Source organism: Panicum virgatum, chromosome 1N, assembly GCF_016808335.1.
Source record: "Panicum virgatum strain AP13 chromosome 1N, P.virgatum_v5, whole genome shotgun sequence".
Classification (NCBI taxonomy): Eukaryota; Viridiplantae; Streptophyta; class Magnoliopsida; order Poales; family Poaceae; genus Panicum; species Panicum virgatum.
The window spans coordinates 37656769-37671203 of NC_053145.1; the positions used below are offsets into that span (position 1 = coordinate 37656769).

Sequence of the window (14435 nt, forward strand, 5' to 3'; positions counted from 1 at the left end):
TAAAATAGAGTAGAGATTCGTATCACCGGCGGTTCATATGATCCGACGGCCCGGGTCGTATTACAAACTGGCAGTGATGTTAGATCTCCAGCATCACTGCTGGATCGTAATAGGAATCGACGGTGATGTGTATTCATCACCGCCAAGTCTAATAAATAGAACCGGCAGTGATAGTCTATCACCGCCGGTTCGTTTCAAACTGGCGGCGGCGGTGATGAGGTATTTGCGATGATATGTTGTGTACTAGTGATTTGGAAAGTCTTGGCAGAGGGATAGCTGATGCATGCATGTTGCATTCTCTGTCTGAACATGGAATCGTTGACATCAACATAAACTAAATAGTTTAGGCGATGACATATAATATGTGGTATGTTGTGTTGGAGAGCACCAGACTACAAGCGTTCGTGCTAGCCGGCTCAGATATAAAATTAACAGTTGTCAGCCGTTTTCAGCCAGGAATCCATCGATCTCTATTCTCTTCCTAAGGAAACAATTTTCTTCTTGTCATGATGCATTGTAAAATAATCACCTTAAGCTAGTCTTCAGTGTTCAAATTTTCTTGAAGAGGCACGAAAAAAGTTGCCTGGGCAAGCATTTTATTAAGAATTGAAGAAGCAGAAGTTTTACAGGACACGCACTAGACACACCAAAGACTCAAAAAGGAAGATTACAGAACTGTTAAAAGGAAAGAAATGACGTACAACTAGACTCGACATAAAACTAGCCATTGGGGATGATGAAAAGGATACTGACCAGTTCTGCCATGATCCAGCATCGTTCCTCTTTGATGACCTCCATGATGACGGATATTTGGCCGCCGCTGCATTACCCTTAATTAAACACCCTCTCGTTCAGTGGTGGGTCCAGAAAAAAATTTAGGAGAGGCTCAAAACCACTACGACACCCCTACAGCTAGCTTGTATCTAGGACCAAAAATCCATGGAGGGGCTCCATGCCTCCGGTTGTAGCCATATCTTTCATACTACGAGCATGACAAAGGGATCGAAAACCACTGACGTTAAAAAAAGTAAAGGCAAGTTACTTAGCAGAAAGTTTAGACAATTAATATATCTGTTTAGAGTTGCTAAACATCAAGGGCTTATATAGTGACCCAAACTAGAATAACATTGTTCTTACGGTGATCGATGATAATAAGTAGTAGTAACAATAGTACATCATACAGGAAAAGCTCGTCGATCAAGCTGCGACTACTTCTACCTGGGAATCAATAGTTTGACACTTATATTATTTACGTATGGGTATGGCCTAGTCAAACTGATGGCTTAATCCGCCCAACGGAGAAACAGCCCTTTTTTCCCTAGTATATCTGGAGGCAACCTTGCTGAGAAGAAAACACGGCATGCCACATTCCCGCCAGAAGACTTTTTCCTGCCGAACCGCACGTCAACTCGCCTGCAGCCATCAGACCTAGCAAGGCAGGCCAGCCAGCCTTAGATATCTCCCTATAAATACCAAACTCCTCTCATATGCTTGCTATCACAAGCAGCAAACCAATCAGCCATATAACCGATACTTTCCAGGTTACCAAAGCACCCCACCAGCTTCATCCGTTTCCTTTAGTGGAACACCACCGAAATGGCCTTTCGCGCCTTCCTCCTTGTGGCAGCCCTCTTGTCTTTGACATGCTTTCATGCCGCCGCCTCTGATCCGAGCCTTCTCCAGGACTTCTGCGTCGTCGATAAGATGTCTAAAGGTATGCCTTTCATCACTTTAATTCTATATATATACATAGGTGTCCTGTAATAAGTTTCGTAGCTGCAAATCACCATTCAACATGTGTCGAACTTATGATTTTGTTGATGCAGTGCGTGTCAACGGGTTCCCATGCAAGGATGCAAAGGACGTTGTGGCTGAAGATTTCTTCTTCTCGGGCCTTCACTTGGCTGGCAACACAACTAACAAGCAAGGCTCCGCTGTCACACCAGTCAACGTTGCTCAGATTGCCGGGCTGAACACCATGGGCATCTCTCTTGCTCGCATCGACTACGCACCATATGGTCTGAATCCACCTCACACGCATCCACGTGCAACTGAGATCCTAACCGTGCTCGAGGGCTCCCTCTACGTAGGCTTTGTCACTTCGAACCCGGGCAACAAACTGTTCACAAAGGTCCTTAACAAAGGAGATGTGTTTGTGTTCCCTCAAGGGTTGATCCATTTCCAATTCAACTATGGAACCAAAAATGCAGTGGCACTTGCAGCTTTGAGCAGCCAAAACCCTGGGGTGATAACCGTGGCAAATGCTGTATTCGGGTCGAAGCCATCCATCACAGATGATATCCTCGCCAAGGCATTCCAAGTTGACAAGATGACTGTGGACCGCATACAAGCTCAGTTCTAGAGAATATGCATGCAATCATATTTTTTAATTAATTAAGAGTTATGATTCTTTTATGTTATGATCATTATTTGAATTAATGTGCCTTGCATATTATTGTCATCTCGGTATTTTTATTTGGAAGAAATTAAATATATTGATTCAGAGAAATTCCAGGAATCTTCTCTCTTGTTTCGACGTGCATGATCATTATCAGTCGTGTATTGTGCTACCTTATTACTTTTGGCAGAATTATGAGAAAATAGCACGCACAGATCGCAAACGATCTATCACTAGTGAGATCCCACGGTAAAACCGATCGCACCAACCGGTTAGACCGTCTAGAACAACCGGTTGGGGTAGGAAAATCGCAAAGGTCTAGAACCTCAAACTCGGGTGGAACCCGTCAGAGCATGAAGATCTAGGATTGTCCTAGAGTTGGCAGGCCGCCGAGAACGCCCGCAAATGCCATAGAAATGCAAGAAGAACAACAAAAGGGTTGGAAAAACTAGGGTTCGAGGAAAAGTAAAATGTAGATTGATTTGATTCAATTGTGGTTAGAAATCCTCAATCAAGCGTGGCCTTTATATTTATAGGCCGGGAAGGTTGTACCCCTTCCAAATCAGGTTACAAGAGAACTCCAAATTACAAATCTTAACTGACTTGGACTAAACAGGCACAAACCGGTCAGCCCAACCAGTCAGACCGGTCGGCCTTGTTATTTGCTAATTTTTGCTGAAAACACCACCTTCATTCAAAGCTTCATATTCGTTTGCTAATTACATCCTCCCATTTTTCCTCTACAGTAATTTGTACAGTAATCTCCGGCGGTGATAAACTTTCACCGCTGTTTGTTTGTAGGTGGCCATGCATAGTGACCGTTGGAACCGGCGGTTAGAGTATGTATCACTGCCGGCTTGAGCTACAAACTGGCAGTGAAAGTTCATATGACCATCACCGCCGCTTTGTAATACAAACCAGTAGTGATAACTAAATAGTAAATGAAGCGTCCCCTCATAGGAGGTGACTCAAATGTGATACAAATATCAGTCCCAGGAGACTGATAACACATTTATTACATCAGATGGTACATCACCGTACAACTCTACGCGGTAATGGGCAATGAAGAGCCGCTATTGTGAGGACAACAACTAAAACTCAAACAAGAATGTGAACCATGAAGAGGTCATCAGAGTCTTGCGCCATACGAAGCTTCCTGCGGGTGACCCTATCCACAGGCAAGGTTGGGTGCAGAACGGAACCCCTACTCAATGTCCTCGGGAATAAAGTCTGGATCTTCCTCTGTAAAAATTAAGCAAGGGTGAGTACAAACGTACTCAGTAAGTCCAACCACACCCACGGATGGGGTATAAACAGAATATATGCACAGGATAAATTAAGGATAAGGCTACGGTTTAATTTGTGGAAAGCTAATTTTTATGCGTGGGTTTATTTGAAAGAAAAAGATTTTCTGAGCAAATATTTTGTACCGAGTAACATGTAGGGTTAGTACACCTAGGATCCAAGCTTATAGGTTGATACCGGACTCCTCATCCGCAGTAGCACACGGCATAGCTGCCGGACACTTTTTCAAAATAACTCACTCCAACCCATCCATTCCAAGAAGAAGTACCAGTTGTGTGACCAAACCGTAACTCGCCCAGTATCGTGGGCACGACTATTCGAATAGATTTTATACTCTGCAGAGGTGTGCAACTTTACCCACAAGCGGGGTACCACAGCACGATCACCTTAGTGTCAGTGCAGATCCCAACAAAGCCATTACCCACCTTAGCTAGACCTGACTAGCTACCACAAGATCCACCAAGGGGTCATTGACCTATCACCGAGGTTTAACCGGGGCATAAGTTACCACGATCTTATCTCTTCTCCTTGATCACCCGTTGCTCTCAGCTCTCCTGATGGCTATCAGACCAACTAGTGGGGTTTATGCTAAGCTGTTGCCACATACAACGGTCAAGTGGTTTGCACGATAGTTGAGTTAGGCAAGATGACACATCAACTCGGTCCTTAATTGTGACAAGATGGATATCTCCCAACCTTGCTCAACCACACAGGTACGAGCACACCATTTGGTGTCCCACACAGGAATCACCATCCATCTCATCCAAGCATGTCTTTTGTTTATTTTCCAAAAATCCCATTTTTCCCACTTTGATACTCACGCTTTTCTGTGTTTTGAAAACATTTTGTATTAATATTTGAAGTGCAATGAGTAACCGGGTCCTAAGCGTTCTAGCAGTGATTAACATCCAAATAGAATAAATCATAGTTAGACATTAATCTGGGTGGTCAAGGCATGGTCAAAGCAATCAAGGGGTGTGTCGGATTGTTATTCCGGCCAGTCCACCAGGGGTGTACCCGGCGGTAGAGTTTCAGGATGGGAATCTCAGGACCAAGAGCTCGATGGTAACACGAAGACGCAGGGACTTAGACAGGTTCGGGCCGCGATGAGCGTAATACCCTACGTCCTGTGTTCGGGGTTGTATTAGGGTTTGCAGGATGCTGCGAAAAGGTGGAGAGAGTCTATGGGTCGGCCTACGTCTCCCTTATATAGACCGGGAGGCGTAGGGGTACAAGGAATGATATTCTCGGGTTATTTTACAAGAAAGGAGGTCAGTTAAGATCCCTAGAAATCCAGGTCTCTAGTTAGAGCCTCTTGTCCTGATCCTCTGAGAATCCTTTCCACACACAGCCGAGTCCCGCGCGCCGAGCAGTTCTAGCCGAGTCACCAAGCAGGGTAGTCTCCCGGGTCCGGGGACCCCACTCGGCAGGGAGGTACATAGATCTACCTCCGTCAAGCCCCCGAGCGTCGGAGGACCGAGTCGAACTTTGTGGTACTTGAACGAAGTCCTTCGGTGCTCATGATGATTATCCACCGTGTCTTGCTGGTATAGAACGGGATGCGCCCCTGGGCGCACCCGTTGGGTGTAGCCCCCGAGCCTTGGAAGGTTTTGGAGAAGCTTTTCGAGGGTCAAAGAAATGATCTTTAACTTGTCTGCCTGGATACCTAGATATCCAATCAATACTTTTGCCATGCCGTTCCTTTGAGGTTATTCGGCCACCCTGAGGTTGCCACAGTGATCGGACCCGACTTAGCAATCCTGACCTAGAGGCCATAGATTAAGTCACTGAGACTTCCCAAGTTGTCCAAACATGCTGGCTCTGAAGCCTTGGTCGCATCACATGGACATACTAAATGATCTACGGCGCCCAGCCCCCGAGCAGGGTTGCCGGCGGAGTCTCGGAGACGCGCCGAGTTGTTGCGGAGTCCGGGCCCTAAGGCCCTAGCTGGGTCACGAAGACATGCCGAGTCGTATGCGGCACCCAGCCCCTAAGCAGGGTCGCTGGCGGAGTCACGGTGACGCATCGAGTTGTCACGGCGTCTGGGCCCTGAGGCCCTGGCTGGGTCACGGAGACACGCCGAGTCGTATGCGGTGCCCAGCCCCCGAGCAGGGTCGCTGGCGGAGTCATGGAGACGCACCGAGTTGTCACAGCGTCCGGGTCCTGAGGCCCTGGCTGGGTCACGGAGACACGCCGAGTCGTATGCAGCGCCCAGCCCCCGAGCAGGGTCGCTGGCGGAGTCACGGAGACGCGCCGAGTCGTATGCGGTGCCCATCCCCCGAGCAGGGTCGCTGGCGGAGTCACGGAGACGCGCCGAGTTGTTGCGGTGTCCGGGCCCTAAGGCCCTAGCTGGGTCACGGAGACACACCGGGTTGTATGCGGCACCCAGCCCCCAAGCAGGGTCGCTGGTGGAGTCACGGAGATGCACCGAGTTGTTGCGGCGTCCGGGCCCTGAGGCCCTGGCTGGGTCACGGAAACACGCCGGGTTGTTTTCAGGAATATTCGAAGCATATTCGCGTCGGAGTTAAAATCCAACCTTTATTCACCGTGCGGATCTGTCACGTCTGATAGGGGAGCGGGGTTGTCAAAGGCAAAGATAAAAAGGAAGTTACCGTTTATCCAGCCTTCTCTGCCGCGGGATCGCCGGCCCAATGAAATCCGACCGTTAATTTCAGATCTGCCCGTTGTAGGGCCCTCGGTATTTAAATAGGGGAGGCGGCACGGAGCAGCCACCCTGTTCCCGAGCGCTCCAGAACTTTCCACCGCCTTAGCCAACTCGGCGTGTCTCCAGAGCTCTCGGCTTTCTTCTTCCTTGCGATTTCTTCTTCTCGCCTGCGCTCCACCACCATTGCCATGGCCACCTCGCCTGCTGTGTCCGGGTCTTCGGCTTCGGGGAGTTCCGGAGAGGCCCCGCCGCCATTGTCGTCCTGGCAGAAGTGTTCGCTCCAGGAGAGCGACATCCAGGACCTCGTCGAGCGCTGCCTCCTCCCAGAGAAGCAGATCTCCGGGTGGCGGTGCTGCTACGGGGAGGAATTCCCGTCGGAGGACAGGAACCAGATGGTCGTGTTCAAGTCCTTCTATGAGAAGGGCTTCGCGCTACCTACGGGGGCATTTTTCCGCGGGCTTCTTCACTTCTACGGCCTCGAGGTAACTCATCTCAAGCCCAATTCAATGGCTTAGAATGCGATCTTCATCCAACTCTGTGAGGGGTACTTGGGGATCGCTCCCCACTTCAATCTGTGGCGGGCTTTGTACCACCTCAAGGGGCATCCGTCCAATGCTCGCCGGAATATTGTGGGCGGGGCCGCCTTCTCGCTGCGCCAGGGGAGCGTCTACCCCGACTTCGAGCTCCGCGACACCAACAAGGGGTGGGCGCGGGAATGGTTCGTGGTGGCGAACCCGGCGCCCTTCCTCCCGGTGCGCACCGGCCGCGCGCCGGAGTACAAGGCGTGCTGGGAAGAGCTACTGACTGCCGAGGAAATGGCGCAAGTGGAGCGCCTCCTCAACAAGATCGCCGACTTGTCGGCGCAGGGCCTAAGAGGGGCCGCGGTGGCCATCTCCTTCTGCAGTGCGGCTCACGCAGCCAATACAGGAGAGGGTCCACCCGGCCTTCGAGTACTGGGGTCATCGGGACCCCACCCGGGGACATGAGCGCAAGGTTCCCCGGGACGAGATCGCGAACCGGGTCGCCCGCATCATGGCGGGGCAGATCCGGGACAAGGGCTTCCCCAAAGCCCACTGCCCGAAGCGGCCAACTGACACCGTAAGTCTTCTTGAACCTTGCCGAGTTGTTCTTATTCGTTCCAGGTTGTTTCCGAGTGCACTCGTCGGGATGTATAACAACTCGGCTCTCTTGCAGGCCAAGGTCTTGGAGTATTGGTCCCCCACTCATCTGCATGAGGGGGACCCTAGGAAGGACACCGCCGCCCTTGCCGAGCTGCGCCAGCCGGCGGAGGAGGAGGCTAAGTTCTCCTCCGACTCCTCCGTGGGGAGCGAGTCAGAGGTGGAGATCACCGGAGCCTCAGGGCCGCGGCCGTCGGCCACCCTGTGGAGGAAGACGCGCTGCGCCATCCGGAAGATCTAGCTGTCAAAAGCTGGGTTGGCGGCGGCGCAACAAGCACTGAAGAGCTCGACCCGGAAGGGGACGAGCAAGTTCCGGGGAGCATCGGCGCCCCCGGCCACTACTGAAGTGGGGTCGGCACTGGCCGGCCCCCGAGTTGAGGAAGAGGCGGCCCAGTCACTGGGCCAACTGCATGGGGAAGTGATGTCCCCGTGCACCGGCTCTGGGACACCGCCGGCTGCGCCGCTGAGGCTGAAGTTGCCGCTGCATCGCAGCGGCGGGTAAGTTATGCCAACTTGATGCCATTATGTCTAGATTTTTGTTTTCTGAAGTCCTTCTTAGTGCCCCTGTTGTTGCTGTAGGAGGGCGACGCTCAGCTGCGCCAAAAGGAAGGTGGAGGAGTCGTCCTACGAGGGCGGCTCCAGTGATGCCGCAAAATTGACCTCGCCGCGGGCGAGCCCGGTGAAGAGCCGAGCCCGCCGCGAGGAGGAGAAGAAGAAGGAGGAGGAGGAGGAGGCCAGCAATAGGGTCTCCTCCCCTCCCCGTGATGTGGAGATGCAGGACCCGCCCCGTGACGAAGGGGCGGTGAACGTTGGGGTGGGGCCTTAGATGTCCCGGCCATTGAGGAGGTTAGGACCATCGAGGTCCTGGCCATCGAGGCGGAGAGGACCCAAGCCGAGCCCATCGGGGGGGTTAGGCCCCCGCCGGTGAAGGAGGAGGCCGAGGAGGACGAGGACGGGAAGGCGGACGGCGCGGTCTCCGTTAAGTTCGTGGAGTCCGCCAAGATCACCCAGGGACTTGTCAAGGTAAGTCCCCTGCCTTTCTCCTTTTGTGAAGCCGACTTGTTCTTGGAGGTATAGTCTTGTGAAACATGTGTCTTTGTCAGGCTCTTGTGGATATGTCGGAGCAGGCCGCCCAGGAGCTGGCTAGGGGGAGTGCCGCCCTCGGTCGGGTGGCGGAGCTTGAGGCCAAGGTGGCCGAGCTGGAGGCGCGGAGCCGCCATCTGGAGGCTGACAAGGTCAAGGCCGAGGATGCTCTGCGCAAGGAGAAGCGCGGTATGTAGTCAGAATCATGTCCGCCAAGTTCTTTGTGCGCCGTTTGGTCTCTAACTTGCTTTTGTTTAGAGCTGGAAGCCTGCACCAAGGCCAACGAGGAGCTGCAGAAGCTCCGAGAGGTGGCCGAAGCGTGGGAGGCTGCCACCGAGGAGATGCTTTGCCTGGAGCGGGAGGCTCGGCGAGGTATGACCCGGAGATCATATGCTATGTTCTTTTTGTCGTGTTCTTCGGCTTGGACTGACCTGGCCGGGTGCTTTTTGTAGAAGCGGAGGAGCAAGTGGCGCAGGGCCGGGCGACACTGTATCTCCTAAGCAGGCCGCTGGAGGAGCTGCTGGGGGCTTTTGATCCCGAGGGCGTGGCGGCTGCCGAGAGCCTAGCTGAGAGGCTAGAGGCGTCCCGCGGCCGACTGGAGGCCTGTATCCGGGGAGCTACCAAGGATGGTGTGCAGCACACCCTGGGTCTTGTGAAGACCCATCTCCCTGAAGCGGACCAGGACCCAGTGGGAGACGGCATCCCCGAAGACTGCTCGGACGCCGAGTGGGAGACAAACCACGCCGCCGTCCTGGAGATCGCTGAGCGCGTCGTGGCCGAGCTGTAGGCTGCCGATCTCCAGGAGTTTGTTTTATTCCTTTTGCTGCAAAGAAAGTTGGTCCGAATGGACCTACTAAGAACAATATTTATGTAAATAATGTTTCTACTTTAATGTTAGTGTAATGCCCACGGTCCGAGTTCTTTTCTGAATTTGCTGAGTAGGTGGAAAGCGAACTTTGAGCCCTTTGAACGGCGCATGAGAGTGTATCATCAATGTGCGCATTTGGTTAGGATGACACAGAGTGGTTCCTGGACGTACTCGGCTGTGTTCAGGAAAGATGAACCGGGTTGTCCTTGTCCGACTGGTCGGATGCCGAGTGGGGGCTGGCTGGATGGCCGAAACACAGCCCCGAGCGTGTTGAAAGCGACTCAGTAAAGAACGAAGAGTATGCAATTTTTGAAATATAACAAACTTTATTGAATGAGTAGATGGGTACATAGCTTTGCATTTCCTACGCTTCTACGGATAGAAGTGACGCAGGTGTTGATATTCCATGGGTTGCCCACATCTATACCGTCTGGCCTCTGTAGGTGGTAGGGTCCAGGAACCACTATCCCACTGACTACAAAGGGACCTTCCCAAGGGGAAGATAGCTTGTCAGCGCCTGTGGTCGACTGGATTCATCGTAGGACCAGGTCGCCGACATTGAAGTCGCGCTCGTGAACAACGATCATGATAGCGCCAGAGCTGCTGCTCATATCTCGCGTGCTGGATGGAGGCCGTCAGGCGGTGCTCCTCTGCCGAGTCGAATGTTCGTGCGTCGAGTCGCTTCGGCTTCGTTCTCATCGTAGTTCTTTGTGCGCGGAGCACCAAAAGCTATGTCCGATGGCAAGACTGCTTCAAAACCGTACACCATGAAGAATGGTGAGTAGCCGGTAGCCCGGCTTCTTTGTGTGCGGAGTCCCCAAACTACTCTGGGTAGTTCTTGAGGCCATTTTGCACCATATTTTTCGATCGGGTCGAAAATTCTGGCTTTGAGCCCCTGAAGGATCAAGCCGTTGGCCCTTTCAACTTGGCCATTGCACCTGGGGTACGCCACGGAGGCATAGTAGACATCGATGCGGCTTTCTTGGCAGTAGTCCCAGAACTTGGAGCCTGTGAATGAGGTACCCAGATCTGTGATGATCCGGTTAGGCACCCTGAATCGGTATGATATCTCCTCAATAAACTCGGCTGCCTTGGCTGCTGTAGTGGCTGTCACTGGCTTGACTTCAATCCATTTTGTGAATTTGTCGATAGCCACAAATATATGACTGTATCCGCCAATGGCCGTCTTCAGAGGTCCCACCGAGTCGAGTCCCCAGCAGGCGAAGGGCCAAGATGGCGGTATGGTCCGTAAGGCCTGAGCCGGGACGTGTTGCTTCTTAGAGAAGAACTGGCACCCATGACATCGCCTGGCAATATTCCGGGCATCGGCCAGAGCCGTGGGCCAGTAGAAGCCTGATCGGAAGGCTTTTCCCAGGAGGGTAGAGGCGCCTGCGTGGTTTCCGCATATGCCCGAGTGGATATCGCTAAGGAGTCAGACTCCTTCGTCCTGTGTGATGCATTTACACAGGGCTCCTGAGGAAGCCGAGTGCCTGAACAACTCGGTTCCTATGATGAAATAGTTGCTTGACCGGCGAGCAAGCTTCTCGTGTTCCTTTCCCTTTGGGTAGGTTTTGTTGTTCTTGATGAAGTCGATGATTGGGGAACGCCAGTCGGTGTCGAGTGTTAGGACCTCCTGCACTATGGCAGGGACCAGGTCGAGCTTTGTGGGGGGCTCCTCTTCCATCTTGACCGTAGGGCTGTTGAGTGCTTGAACAAATACACCAGGTGGTACGATGGACCGCTTGGATCCGAGCTTGGATAGGGCGTCAGCCGCCACGTTGTCGTCCCTGGAGACGTGGTGGAACTCCAAACCATAGAACTTGGTTTCGAGCTTCCTGATCTCCCTGCAGTAGGCGTCCATCTTTTCCTTGGTACACTCCCAATCCTTGTTGACATGTTGTATCACAACTTTATAGTCGCCGTATACCAACAGACGCTAGATGCCGAGTGTGATGGCGATCCGGAGACCGTGAATGAGAGCTTCGTACTCGGCAGCGTTGTTGGTAGCCTTGAAGAGTAGCTGGAGGACGTACTTGAGTTGTTCACCTTTTGGGGAGATGAAGAGGATTCCGGCACTGGCTCCATCATGGTTAAGGATAGGGCGTCAGCCGCCACGTTGTCGTCCCTGGGGACGTGGTGGAACTCCAAACCATAGAACCTGGTTTCGAGCTTCCTGATCTCCCTACAGTAGGCGTCCATCTTTTCCTTGGTACACTCCCAATCCTTGTTGACATGTTGTATCACAACTTTATAGTCGCCGTATACCAACAAACGCTAGATGCCGAGTGTGATGGCGATCCGGAGACCGTGAATGAGAGCTTCGTACTCGGCAGCGTTGTTTGTAGCCTTGAAGAGTAGCTGGAGGACGTACTTGAGTTGTTCACCTTTTGGGGAGATGAAGAGGATTCCGGCACTGGCTCTATCATGGTTAAGGGCTCCGTCGAAGTACGTGATCCAGTGCTCGGATCTGGTATCAAGTGGAGGGTCTTGCATTTCGGTCCACTCGGCATCGAAATCGGCGAGCGCCTGAGACTTGATGGTGGAATGTGGCGTGAATTCGATCGAGAATGCGCCAAGTTCTACTGACCATTTGACGACTCGACCGTTGGCGTCCTTGTTGTGGAGGATGTCTGTAACGTCCCGCCTCCCAGAGGTCGGGTCCGCTTACATTTGGCAGCTTTATAGGGCATAGACTACCCTCACAGACCAACACAAGTCTTTTCTGCGCACTTTGTCCTCACTCGTGCGCACCCGGGAATAACTTCCCGGTCGGTCACCCATCCCCAAATTGCTTCGGGCCAAGCACACTTAACCTCGGAGTTTTTTGGAGACCGGCTTCCGGAAAAGAAGTTGCAACTTGTTGGTATGAGTATCCTATTAATCCTATTAAGCCCTGGGTCGGGGTGTCACAATGTCGCCGAGTGGATATGATGAGGCCACCTTAATCTTGTGAGCCTGGAAGTAGTGCCGGAGCTTCCTTGACGTGATGAGGATGGCGTACAACAGCTTCTGCAATTGAGGGTAGCGTGCCTTTAACTCGCCGAGTACTTCTCTGATGAAGTAGACGGGTCGTTGCACTTTGTAGATGTGGCCCGGTTCGTCGCGCTCGATGACTAGAACAGTACTCACCACGCTGGTAGTGGCTGCAATGTACAGGAGGAGGACCGTCTTCTGGTGCTGTTAGAACGGGCGGCGAGGTGAGGAAATCCTTGAGCTCTTGGAATGCTTTGGAAGCATCGTCGTTCCACTCGAACTTGTCAGACTTTCCGGAGAAGTTTGAAAAAGGGTGGGCCTCTGTCGCCGAGTCGGCTTATGAACCGACTCAAGGCAGCCATGCACCTTGTAAGCTTCATCAGATCCTTTTTGCTCCTGGGAGGCTTCATGAACCTGATGGCGTTGACCTTGGTGGGATTGGCTTCGATGCCCTGGCTACTGACTATGAAGCCGAGTAGTTTTCCGGACAGGACACCGAACACACACTTGGTCGGGTTGAGCTTCCATTTGAATTTCCTGAGATTTTCAAATGTCTTGGAGAGGTCTGTAATGAACTGGTCATTACGTTTTGTCTTGACGACGATGTCATCAACATAGGCCTCGGCGTTGCGCCCGATCTGCCCCTGGAGGCATCTCTGAATGGCCTTCTGGTAGGTTGCGCCGGCATTCTTGAGGCCGAACGTCATGGTGTTGTAGCAGTAGGCCCCGAATGGAGTGATGAAGAACGTCTTCTATTGATCCGACTCCTTGAGGGCTATCTGGTGGTACCCTGAGTAACAATCAAGAAAAGAAAGGTGAATGCACCCGGCCGTCGAGTCAACGACCTGGTCGATGCGTGGTAGAGGAAAGGGGTCCTTAGGGCAGTGTTTGTTGAGGTCAGTATAGTCAACACACATTCTCCATTCACCTTTTTTCTTTTTTTACAAGGACTGGATTTGCCAGCCAATCTGGGTGTGCGACTTCTCTGATGAAACCAGCGGCTAGGAGCCGGGTTACTTCTACCCTAATAGCCTCCTTTCGATCCTGCACGAAGCGACGAAGCCGTTGCTTGACGGGCTTCGCCGTCTTGTCCAGATCTAAGGAGTGCTCAGCCTCCTCCCTTGGGACCCCGGGCATGTCAGATGGCTTCCATGCGAAGATGTCCCAATTCTCCTGGAGGAAGGAGGTGAGTGTACTTTCCTACACCGAGTCGAGGCTGGCCCCGATCACGGCGGTCTTGTGTGGTTCATCTTCCTGGAGGACGATGGTCTTGGTCGCCACGACCGGAGTGGGTTGCGACTCGGAAGTCGACTCCTTGGCGGGGACGATTTGCTGGTCCATCGGGAGGTTCTTTGCTGCCTGGGCAACAAAAACGGAGTTCCTGGATCGTTCCAGGGTGTCAGAGAGCTCGATGTTCTTGGCCTCGCATGCGCAGGAGGTCTGTAGGTCTCCGTAGACTGAGAGGACACCCTTTGGAGCTGGCATCTTCAGGAGAAGATACGTGTGGTTGGGTATCACCATGAACTTGGCGAGGGAGGGTCTTCCCAGGATGGCATGGTAGGAGGTCTCGAACTCAGCGACCTCGAAGTTGACGTACTCGGTGCGGTAGTTGTCGCGGGTGCCGAAGGTGACTGGCAGAGTGGCCCGGCCGACCGGGGTCGACTCGGCTCCAGGGATGATGCCGTAAAAGGCCTGGTCAGATGGGACCAGGGATGCCATGTCGTAGCCCATGCTCTGCAGTGTGCTGGCGAAGATGATGTTGAGGGCACTGCCACTGTCGACAAGTACTTTGGCCAGGCAGACCTGGCTTACCACCGGGCTGACCACAAGGGGGTAGGCACCCGGCCTGGCAGGTGGACCCAGTGGTCGCGGTGGTCGAAGGTAATCGTTGTCTCCGACCACCGGAGGGGTTCAACCGGGAGTTTGAACACAAGGTTGACTTCTCGGTCATCCAGCTTGAGCTTG

The 14435-nt window shown here is 52.8% G+C and overlaps 3 protein-coding genes across 4 annotated transcripts; 1 reads left to right on the top strand and 2 right to left on the bottom strand.

Moving 5' to 3' along the window:
• The first annotated feature begins 1596 nt into the window (after positions 1–1596).
• LOC120654069 (putative germin-like protein 2-2) lies at positions 1597–2362 on the top strand. 2 transcript variants are annotated; one of them, XM_039931658.1, is made up of 2 exons: positions 1597–1714; positions 1827–2362. In XM_039931658.1, exons 1-2 carry the CDS (start codon positions 1597–1599, stop codon positions 2360–2362), a joined length of 654 nt encoding a protein of 217 aa, XP_039787592.1. The 2 variants fall into 2 exon arrangements, with proteins under 2 accessions (XP_039787592.1, XP_039787591.1); XM_039931657.1 differs by having other exon boundaries at positions 1597–1696; positions 1803–2362.
• An 8567-nt stretch (positions 2363–10929) lies between these two features.
• Positions 10930–11358, bottom strand: LOC120653488. Its single transcript, XM_039931223.1, has one exon. The coding sequence runs from the start codon at positions 11356–11358 to the stop codon at positions 10930–10932; it is 429 nt and encodes a 142-aa protein (XP_039787157.1).
• Positions 11359–13670: 2312 nt separating this feature from the next.
• Positions 13671–14201, bottom strand: LOC120653489. The gene has a single exon (XM_039931224.1). It carries the CDS (start codon positions 14199–14201, stop codon positions 13671–13673), a length of 531 nt encoding a protein of 176 aa, XP_039787158.1.
• Positions 14202–14435: the final 234 nt, after the last annotated feature.